An 11073-nucleotide genomic window follows, 5' to 3' on the forward strand; every position below is an offset into this window, starting at 1 on the left:
CTGTTGAATTTCTAATAATAATTTGTAAATTAATTTAAATATAACTAATATATTTAAAAATTTCAGTATTTATAATAATATTTTGAAGATACAAAAATGTTGTATTAAACACATTTTTTTATATGTAACACTTCAGGGCAATAAAGAATTGGCAACACTGCTAAATATATGAGAAGAAGAAGTAGCATTACGAGTTGTCAACTTTTCGCAGAAAGCCAAGTTTGGCTAATGCTTGTGGAAAATAGTAATTTTTTCCCCTTTTGTTAATATTTTATTAATTTTATTTTGTGTAAACCTATCAGGAACAAGTTGAATAAAATAAGTAAACAAGCACTTTAGTGTAAAATGGTGGAAACTGACGATGCAGCTGAGCTTCTTTTCTTCGACACTTTTTCGCACGAAGTGGACACGGTAAGCAAACGGTTCTTATAGTAGTTTAGCGTTTAATGAAATGCGTTTTCTTCAAACAACACCGAACTGTATTTCAACATTCATTGCTTTAGGATATCAATCTCGATCTTGTGCAATTCCCAAAGCCAGTATATATTACACAAGTACGTATAATACCATTGGGAGCACGCGTACAAGCCGATTTCCCCGGTGGTGTGCGCCTTGGGGCCACAAATCCCTCCAAATTTGATATTGAGTTTTTCGTCAATGATTTGGGCATGCCGGGTGCCTCGACATTTGAAAATTTAGGACAATTGAAATATAATCAAAACGATTGCATTCACTTAGAATGCACCCATGAGAAAATACCTACAGATGGTTTAGTCTTACGTGGCTGGTATAGTACAATTACTTTGGCTGTATATGGTATATTAACAAATTCGATGAATGAACCAATTGCCAGTCCACCACCGCCACCTTGTGAACCAGCTGGTCCCGAAGAGATTTGCAATTTAAGTGGTAGCGGAGAAACACGTGAACCCAGCATACCCGAGGAGACCAGCAAAGATGAATGGAAAGAACCCCTACCAAGTGAAGTACCATCTGCACACAAGACGAATCTTAGTGATTTTGAGCGTGATGAATTAGAATATGGCGTTGGGCGTGGCGGCGAGCATTATCAACATTCGGGAGACGAACGTGAACGTGATATACGCAAGACTTCGCATTCCTCGGAACGTTCATTGCCGTCACGTAATCGCACGCACTCGGAGAGCAATGAAAGGGACTATGTGCGGTGAGTTGTGATTTGTTGCTAATTTACTTTTATAATTTATACATATATATATATATTTTTTTGCTTTTCAGTTCACGTGGTGAACGCGAACGTGAAAAAGTATCGCGAGATTGGTCACGCAGCCCAGAATATTTACGCCATTCGCGACACAAACGTTCTGAGCGTTCACGCTCCGACGCCGAGGAGTCACACAAGTGGCCACCACGCACACCACCTGCATCGATTGATTCACCCACACGTCCACGTTCGCCTGACACCATGGAGTACTCAGAGGATGATGCACATTATAAACTTAAAACGCGTAGTTATATGCGTTCCGATGAATCACTGACAAATGGGGCAGCGGATACGCAACCTTTGGACGATGACGAAACACCCGGTACGCCCGGCGAACAATACGAGCCCATACTCAGCGATGATGAGATTATCGGTGATGACGATTCCAATAATGCGATTGAGCAAGTTATGGGCGATGATTTCGAAGCAGAACTGTTGGCTGCCGCTAATGCAGCTTTGCCAGCCATACAAGAATTTGATCCGTTCACAATGCCTATTACACGTTACGATAGTGATTTGCAAGCGCTATACCACAAGGAAGTAGACACACTATTCATTATAATGGAAAAGTTTGATGTGCAAACGAAATGCGTAAGTGTAGACGCTTTCAATGATCCGACTACCACAATAGAGGAGCGTGAGAATTTTGTCTATTTAAGCGAGCAGCTAATCAACCATTTGTCTTACATTTGGCAAAATTTCAAACGACGCAATTTTGTGCTAAAAAAGTTTTTCTCAAACGATGCAAAATATTTGCTAAAATCCTTTAATATATTAAAAATTGCTTTAGAATTCGAATCGGCTTGCCTGCAACAGCAACCGGCTTTCAAGATACGTCACATAAAAATAGGTGCACGCCTCACCGAGCTCTTTGCATCGGCGCCGCAGTTCTTGGAGTATCTGCTACAAACGCAAAACTTTGATCCATTCGCCGCGCTCTTCAAACTCTACCAAGAGAAATATATGGCGGTATCCATCAAGTTAATGTTGCTCAAAGCCATCTATGCTTTGCTAGGTACTAAGGAAGGCATACGCCACTTTTTGGTTGGTGGCAAACTCGGCGGCTATCAATTGCTCTTCTATACGCTGAAAGAATCGCGTCTCACGCGCACAAAAATCGCTTTGCAAGCGATCGTCAAGAAGTTGCACTTGTACGAGGCGCTCGAATGTGTACGTGAAAATTGCAGTAAACTCTTCGTGCTCACCAATTATACACCAGCTGCACCGGTAGAACAATATGTCGCCATCGAACATGCGATTGCACAAATTATGGACGCGTTGACGCAGAATTCATTGTCTTACCAACAACCGAAACGATTTCTACCCGCATCTAAGAAATTCGAAATCGCCATTGATACGGCGGCGCAGCGTAGTTTCGCCAACGATTTGCAGTCCTACTTCGTGCTACATACACTGGGCGAATCGCTGCTGCTATTGCTGGTCAATGCCAATGCGTTGCCACCAACGCTGCTGCTGCGCGTGTTGGATTTACTGCAAGCAATGTTGCAGACACATGTCGGTGTGGATTATTTTGTGGACGATTGCTTTGAAACTACGCGACTGTTAGTGGCGGTGTTGCTGGGTATTGATGATGTGCCCGAAGATGCGACGCCCACCGAGGAAGAGGACTTCAAAAGTAAGTGGTGCACATTAATTCATTTTTTTTTTAATAATTTTTTTTTTTTTATTATAATTTTTTTTTATAATAATTTTTTTTTACAATAACTTTTTTTTTATAATTTTTTTTTTTATAATTTTTTTTTATAATACTTTTTTTTATATTTTTTTTTTATGATAATATTTTTTTTATAATACTTTTTTTATAATATTTTTTTTTTATGATAATATTTTTTTTTATAATATTTTTTTTAATAATTGTTTTTTATTTTAATAATAATATTGTTTTTTTTTTAATAATATTTTTTTTTTTTTTTTAATATTTTTTTTTTTTTTAATAATATTTACCGTTTCCTTTGCAATTTTAGTGAAAGTGAGCGAGGAACTCACACAACCGAAGCTGGAAACTGAAAATGTTGATGCCGCCGACAAACAGGCCATTAACGACAGCGCTTCCACAACAATGTCCGAGACGCAGTCGAAAGCTAAAGACACAGAGGAGCCCGCAAAGCAGTCGGAGAAAGTTGCATCATCCCAAGAGTCAACACCAGCGCGTCATGAAGCGTCTACACAGCCGCTGCGCAGACCTTTGCTACATCGCCTGCAACAAATCGGCGTAGAGTTGGCTTACAAAGTGCAAACACGCTATCATTTAGATGCCGTTATGCATTTAACACGCGCCGAACAGTATGATATCATACGCCTAGCGACACATTTGCATGCGCTCTACTCGCAGACGTGTCAGTCACCCGGACGCCAGCACACCGTCGAAGTGATCGGCTTGAACAACAACATGCAGTTCTTTATGGACCTCATACAGAAAGAGCAACGCTTACAAGCGCAGCGTCAACTTGCCTCACCGGGCACTAAATACAAGAGTCCGGTGCTGAGCTATGCGGTGGATATGGTGGATTGTTGCGTGCGCCATTGTGAGCAGCTGGACTATCTGATTGAGCATGGTCAGAATATATTCGAATTGGCGAAGAATCATGAAACTTTCGAACCCTCAGTATCGGCCGTGCTGCAGGAGCTCTTTGTTTTCTTGAAACCATCAGAAGCTATACACATCTTCGCTTACGACAATATAACGCCACTCGTCGAAGTGATTACTCGTTCCATGGAGTATATAACCACTTTTCCGGGTGATCTAATTATGGGTTTGCGCATATTGCGTCACTTGGCTATCGGTTCCGATAGCAAAGCATTCCGCAGCTCACAAACCGAGGAGCTGAAACATCGTTTTGTCACGCTGCAATTCTACACCGCCGATGGCGTACAAACAATTATACAAATCTTAGAGAAATTATGCTCGTACTTCGAGCAACCGGGCCTGCATACGCCAGCGCTGATGACGCTACAAGGTCTGCATTGTTGTCAGATAATATTGCCTGCCTTGCAGGTGCTACGCGCTATGCTCTCGTTCGCAATAAAGTGTCGCGATGCAGAATTTAAGGATCTAACCGCCATCGATCACCTGATGAAAGCATATTTCCTCTTGCACTATTTCCCCGCTGGTAGTCAAGCGGCCCAGGCAATCGCTGAGGCCAAACATGAGATCATACAAATCTTCCTGGCCTACACACAGCCAAATGAACAGGATGAGGAGTCACTGCATAAGTCATTATGGACGCAAATGATTAGAGAAATATTGAAGAACATCGATGGACCCTCCACCTTCCTGCCAGGTGCGTATTATTAATATTTATACGCTGAACGGGGTATATAAAGTCTGCTACGAGTGTTGTTATTCCTAAGATAACTTCGGAGACCATATAATTTTATATTTTTAAAAGACCAGCGTGATCAGCTTAGCCGCAGTTAAAGTTTTTCTTTCCTTTTTTTTCTCTTTAATTTACTTTCAATTTATAAAACTTTTGCGTTTACAGGGTTGCATGTGCTGGCTGAGTTGCTGCCACTGCCATTGCCCATGCCGCTGCCCGCCGCGGTGCACGTACCCGAAACGCAGAGTCAACGTTTGATCACCGAACGCAAACTGTGGTCTGCTCATCTGCATCCGCTTAGCGCTCAAATCGCCAAACTGATTGAGACTATTGCACCCACCACCTTTCCGCCTTTGGTGGATCTCATGACAAAGGTGTGTCTACAACTCGCCGACTTGGCGCCTAACATGACGCTGCTCATCTCGAAAACACTCAGCGATTTGCTCTGTGCCGAATGGCAGTCAGCTGCGGCAACACCGACTGCGCAATTGGCACGCCTGTTGAATTTCTTTGCGCGCCTAACCTCATTCGCGGCGTTGAAAATTTCCTCCATCACTATACTCAACGGCAAGCTATGGGAACTCTTTCAGTCGGTGCTCTGCTATACGGGCGCTGCCTCCTTAGAGGTGGTACAGCGCGCCCAGTTAGCCATACATAATATTTTAAGAAGTTTCCTAGATCCGAGCATTTCTTTTGTTTCGCCGAAATCAACAGCATTGCCAGAGTTGAATTTGGCCGCGGCATTGCCGGCGAAAGAGCTAATACCGCGCATAATTGAGGCCACATTGACTAACCTTTTTAATAGCGATGCGCAACAGCAGGTGTGTGAGTCGGCGCTGAACAACTTGAATTTGCTAACGGAACTTGAGTGAGTTTGCTGTTCTTTTTTATATATTTGATATTTTCAACTAACCTTTTTCGTACGCCTTTCAGCATTACGATGCACCACTTGACGCAGCAGCTAAAGCAAAGACGCACCGACTTTCAACAGTGGCTTGACAAATTCCTTAACGTTGTTGAAGGCGTTGAGGTGCGTCTCGCCTCCATTGAACTACTCATAAATTTACTACATTCGCTTACACATATTGCCGACTATTTACAACAACAAAAAACGTTACCCAAACGCAGCTTAAAGTTGTCTACAGCGGAGCTTCACCATCTACTTGGCTACCAAAAAAATGCCACGCCCACACTAATGCAACGTTTGAGCGACGCGCAGATAAAATGTAAAGATAAAACGCCAACACAAATAAAATCAGAAGATGATAGTACTTCCGCCAGCAAGTTACTTACTGAAATCACCATCGAATTGAACGCCACTGACGCTAGCGCAAGCGCAGAGAGTGAAGACGACAACAGCGCCATCGGCGCCCATGTAACTGAGCCAACGCTGCCACAAAGTGAGGGCATAGTCATGCAATTCGCTGCGCGCCCGATTTTCGTAGAAGTCGACGCGGCAGCAGATGAGCCACAACTGTTAGCGCGTTATTGGTTGCAGGTGGATTGTATAGATTGGGATGATGGTAAATATGAGCGCGTCGCTTGCGATCTCACCGAATTGGCTGCAGAGTATTTAGCGTCCGAAACAAATCTCACAACCGATTGTAAGCGCGTGTTGCACTTGTCCGCATCGCCGCAATCGAATCGTGAGCGCACACCCACCGCACCCTGCTTCCGTACGCGTCGTGTCGAAGTGGAGCCGAGCACAGGCCGACCGGAGAAGAAAATTTACATAACGCCAGTACGCGGACGTGGTTTCGCACGCGCGCCACCCTCACGCGGCGATCTCTTCCGCTCGCGTCCGCCTAACACATCGCGTCCGCCTTCTTTGCATGTCGACGATTTCCTGGCATTGGAGACTTGCGGCGCGCAACCTACCGGCCCGACGGGCTACAACAAAATACCGCCTATGATGCGCGGCTCACGCGTCGGCCGCAATCGCGGCACACGCATATCGACGGCAGCAGCGTTTCGGTGAGTAAAACTATAAGCGACTTGAAAAAACGAAAACCATTTAAATATTAGTTCACTTTACAGCAAATCCAAGGTGATGCGCACCGCATCGCCGTCAACCTGGGCCGAAGGCGGCTCACCACATTATCGCAGCGCCACCACCGAACCGCACTTTGGCGATACACATTACTCGAACAGTGCGCACTTCAGTGGGCGCTCACGCGGCCGTGGCGGACGTCCTCGTCCCTACCTCCGTTAGAGTTTAAGCACATGCGTTGGCAAATAATTTAAGTTGAATTACTCTTTTTTTATTAAAAAAAAAAAATACATACATACATACATAACTAAATTGCGTCTTTCCATTAATCACCACACACTTATACCGTCACCACAGTCGTAAGTCGCACATCGTGCGGCTCAAGTGGCAAAGTGCCCTCCTCAACGATTTGTTCGCGGAATGCCAGCGCCATCAGTATCGGCTTCTTCTCAGGATAAGTATCGAAATGCCGCTTTAGGAAACCATCGTAATAACCCATGCCATGACCCATACGATCGCCGCTTAGCGTAAACGCCACACCGGGCATCAAGAATAAATCAATGCCGCGTCCTACATAAAGGTAAATGCAACAACACACATTAAAACACACATAGTAGAAATCACGAAAAGAATCCAACATTTCACTAATTTTACGCACCATTTGTCAAGGCGCTCTCACGTCCATCCTTAATGCTTGGCTGTTTAATGTGCCATTTGGTTAGCGGCAAGGACTCATAGTCGGTCCAGTCTTTGACGCGCACCATTTCCATCAGTCTGCCATAGTAGGTGGGCACAAAAACATTCTTCTGCTGATTGAAGAGCTCACGCAGCAGCGCCAATGTGTCGACTTCGCTGCCAGTGCTGAGGTAGATGCTCACATGCTTTGCCTGACGAAATGCCTCGGAAGCGATTACCTGCAAGTTATTAAAATTTAAAATTTTGCTATAAATGTATTTTTGTACACTGTGCTGTTATCTTATACCTTCTCATAAATTGCCTTCGACTGCTCCACTATAGACTCGGCGCTAATCGCCGGTATGACTTCTGTCTTCATGCGTTGTCGCAAGATTTTCTTCAAAGGATTTCCAATTGCACTAGCCATATTTCTAATTAAGTACTTAAATATAAGAAAAATAATATAATAATAATTATCTATATCCTTTAGCTTGTCTTGCGTGCTCTTCGCTCTGACTTGTGTAAAATTGTACTATCACTAAAACTCAAAATTTGCACGATTTGATGATATTTTATATGTCTAATCTGCGTGTTTTCAAACTAATGCCGCGTTTCTTATCTCCTTCTACTACATGTACATCCACTTTGCTGCCGGGGTTATCACTTCAAATTTTGAGCAGTTTACAGGTTTTTTTTGTTTGTTTTGTTTTTGCGCAGGCCTTATGTTTGTCGTCTAAAAGCACATACACCTATTTACATTTGTGTTGTTTTGATCATAAATCATTGAAACTTTTATAAAAACTTCCCCCGGTTCGCTCCAGGTGCTTATTGTTTTCGAACTATATAATATATACAATATATATATACAGCAATATTAGATCCGAAAGAAAATTATTTCCTTTATATAGTTGAATTTTGTTACTGATAAACGCACTTAAATTTTGCATGCCTAGGTAATCCCTGCCTTCAATGAGTGTGCCATAAACAAGCAATGATCTCAAAATAAACAAACAGTAAATAAAATTGATAAGAGAAAAGTTTCCCGCGTTTAATGGTGGTCCAAAACAATTTATACCCCGTCATTATTTAATAGAGAATACAGATTGTTTAAGTTAAAGGCGATAAAGTGTTAAAGGCGATTTTTAAAGAGTCATAGAGAAAGCCACACATATTTCCGTAGCAACATAAGCACAGCTCGCGCTTATCATAAATACGGACCTCTGTTGAGCTTATCACAAATTTGCACGGTGCTAGAACGCAAGATGACCACGAAGATCCAACTCATTTCCATTCCGATGTGAGTGTGTCAAGGGCGTCCATTCTTGCTACCTGATCGGTTTTGCAGTTACAAACGATTCCGCTATGAATGGACACCTTACAATATGATGAAATAGTTAGATGCTATTTCTAGTGATTACAGATACTACTTGACTAGCTTTGAGCGCAAAGTTAGCGAGCTTAGCGCTAATATTGCCGCCTCGTTGTTGGAGTGATTGCTCACCTCCTTGAAAGAGTCTGCACTCCCTAGTAGTCTACTGCTACCTTAATAGCAGCCCCTTCTGCCTGAAAACTTGACTCCTTGACGGAGAACTCCTTGCAGAAAAGTCTCCCTCCTAGCTTCGACCTATCCGTAAAAAGGCTCACTGCGTTTCTTCTTCAGCGACTTCTTCTCATCCACATATGCCTCGTGGGTATAAGAGCAGAGAAAAAGCCATCATGAGTAGGGCCTCTGTGACGCAATGTTCCAAGTTTTAAGGGATGCACTTGAAGGAGGAGAGAATTTGTTTGTACCCCTTGGTTATATAGCTTCCATGAGCCTTAGAGCATGCTTCGCAGCAATGCACCTGTCGGCAATGTGCACGGGTGCTATGCGTAAAATATTGTTGTTGTAGTTCGCAATGCATGCCGATGAGAGCCGCTCTTTGAACACGTTCAAGCTTCTTAGCGAATGTAAATAAAGTGTTAATCACTGCTATATAATTATGTTCTGCTGTCAGCCTATTTTGTTGTAATTTTGTTCATTGCTTTTTTCTTTATCATAAAAAATGTATGGGAACTATAACTGCTTGCAGAGTTGACAAAAAAAAAAAAAATACCGCAGAGTTCATTACTCAGCGCGATTACACTTAAAGCTTTCTATGTAGATGTATGTATATATGTATGTGGCGCTATTTGATATTTACAACAAACACGTACAATTATATGAATTTCTTTTCTTCTTTAGCATTTAAAAATATTTTACAAAAATTAAGCGACATGGTTTATGGCGATGTGTGTTATGATTATCGATATCGATTATTTATGACAGATTGGATAATAACAACAAACTATTAAGAAGTAATAATAAACATAATTTGTACATTTTTTTTTGTATATATTAGGGTAAATCAATATCAGTAACAATATACCATATTTAAATATTTGGTATTAGTAGTAAAAGCTACTCGTTTAACTATAAAATTCGTATATGCACATTTGCGTGCAAAAAATTGGGGTATAAACACCAATTGGCGTTGTTCCAAAATTCCTTGCTATTTAGTTTATATTTCGTCTACTTGCATCATTTCATTATTTCGCCGGTTGTGCGGTGGCATTTGTATGCTTTCCTGCGTCGTCGCTTTTGGTCTTTAGATTCTTCAGTTGTTCCTTTTGCTAATGATTGTGAAAGTGAAAACAAAAGCATAGCAAATATTCTAAATTAAGTAGTAAAATTGCCACGCACCTGCTTATAGAAGAATTCCTCTTCGCGTGCTGCCTCCATTTTGCCGAAAGAGCCGCCTGCCTCGCGTATGGAACCACCACCACCGCCACCCTTGCCTGCACCGCTGCCTAACTCACCGACTTGCGACATTTTGCGACAACTAAATTTTTAAATTTGTTTTTTTTTTTATAATTGTTCCTCTGCTAAGAGCTATATTATATAATCTATGAAGTAGCTGGGAACTGACTTACTGTTGTTTCAACGCTTGTACAACAACGATTGAGCGACGTGGTAGCATTTCTGCGCTTTTTATTTCACTGCTAACAAGTAATTTTTATTGTATTTCACAAATATGTGTTTTTATTATTGTCACTAATTTGTTTAAAAATAGTTTTATGTACTAATCGAAAGTTGTTTTCGTTCTTAAATGTGTCTGCTGTTGTTTGTCTGTTTATCACAAGTGCGTGATGAAGAATGATGAATATTCGATGAAATTTGTAAAATGCATCAGCTGTTTCCCATTTCGTCTGCGCCTAAATGTATGCTTGTTGAAGTGATAGTGTAAACATATACAGTGGCAGAGGAAAATGCATTTGATAATTGTAAAGCCATTTAACAACAAAAAAGTTGAACTTTTTTATCCTATTGCGGGATAGAACTCCGAGACAACGCTGGAACACCACAAGTTCGAGCATTTTATTGTACTTTTCTATAATATGGAGATAGAATCAATAAAACCAATTTTTTTTACAATAAAAGGTTTTATTGATATATCGAGATATCGAATGGTTACCTTTGAAAAGTAGAATACACTGCTAGATCATACGTAGTGACATAATTAACTAGTCCATCATCATTTCATGTATCTCTCACTGCAGCATAGGGCCTCAATAAAGCATTTCCAACTGTTCCCCGTTTTTTTTTGTTTTGCTCGCAGCTTTATCTCGTTCCATGATTTTCCGCATTCATCGATTTTTTTTGTAGGCATCACCGCTCTTATGACTTCCTTGGGGATTCCAATCCAGAGCTTGTCGGTAAACTTCTATAGCATCTTTTCGCAGTGTTTGACTTATCTATCTCCATTTCCGCTATTTGATATACGAGCAGTTGGCCATGGGCCATATTA

At 41.6% G+C, this 11073-nt stretch overlaps 3 protein-coding genes across 5 annotated transcripts; 1 reads left to right on the top strand and 2 right to left on the bottom strand.

Moving 5' to 3' along the window:
• The first annotated feature begins 172 nt into the window (after positions 1 to 172).
• On the top strand, positions 173 to 6883 carry vir (VIR_N domain-containing protein). 2 transcript variants are annotated; one of them, XM_070108969.1, is made up of 7 exons: positions 173 to 411; positions 504 to 1186; positions 1258 to 2879; positions 3229 to 4545; positions 4747 to 5449; positions 5515 to 6555; positions 6607 to 6883. In XM_070108969.1, exons 1-7 carry the CDS (start codon positions 346 to 348, stop codon positions 6791 to 6793), a joined length of 5619 nt encoding a protein of 1872 aa, XP_069965070.1. In that variant the 5' UTR covers positions 173 to 345; the 3' UTR covers positions 6794 to 6883. The 2 variants fall into 2 exon arrangements, with proteins under 2 accessions (XP_069965070.1, XP_069965071.1); XM_070108970.1 differs by having other exon boundaries at positions 174 to 411; positions 6619 to 6883.
• On the bottom strand, positions 6821 to 9520 carry Mthfs (methenyltetrahydrofolate synthetase). 2 transcript variants are annotated; one of them, XM_036378245.2, is made up of 4 exons: positions 9443 to 9520; positions 7554 to 7688; positions 7230 to 7485; positions 6821 to 7141 (listed from the first exon to the last, which is right to left on the bottom strand). In XM_036378245.2, the coding sequence occupies exons 2-4, from the start codon at positions 7671 to 7673 to the stop codon at positions 6912 to 6914; spliced, it is 606 nt and encodes a 201-aa protein (XP_036234138.2). In that variant the 5' UTR covers positions 7674 to 7688; positions 9443 to 9520; the 3' UTR covers positions 6821 to 6911. The 2 variants fall into 2 exon arrangements, with proteins under 2 accessions (XP_036234138.2, XP_036234137.2); XM_036378244.2 differs by lacking the exon at positions 9443 to 9520 and having other exon boundaries at positions 7554 to 8279.
• Positions 9521 to 9599: 79 nt separating this feature from the next.
• Positions 9600 to 10427, bottom strand: LOC106624581 (ATPase inhibitor, mitochondrial). The gene is made up of 3 exons (XM_014244325.3): positions 10199 to 10427; positions 9969 to 10107; positions 9600 to 9898 (listed from the first exon to the last, which is right to left on the bottom strand). The coding sequence occupies exons 1-3, from the start codon at positions 10243 to 10245 to the stop codon at positions 9815 to 9817; spliced, it is 270 nt and encodes an 89-aa protein (XP_014099800.1). The 5' UTR covers positions 10246 to 10427; the 3' UTR covers positions 9600 to 9814.
• Between the last annotated feature and the right edge of the window lie 646 nt (positions 10428 to 11073).

This window comes from Bactrocera oleae, chromosome 4 (genome assembly GCF_042242935.1).
Source record: "Bactrocera oleae isolate idBacOlea1 chromosome 4, idBacOlea1, whole genome shotgun sequence".
Lineage (NCBI taxonomy): Eukaryota > Metazoa > Arthropoda > Insecta > Diptera > Tephritidae > Bactrocera > Bactrocera oleae.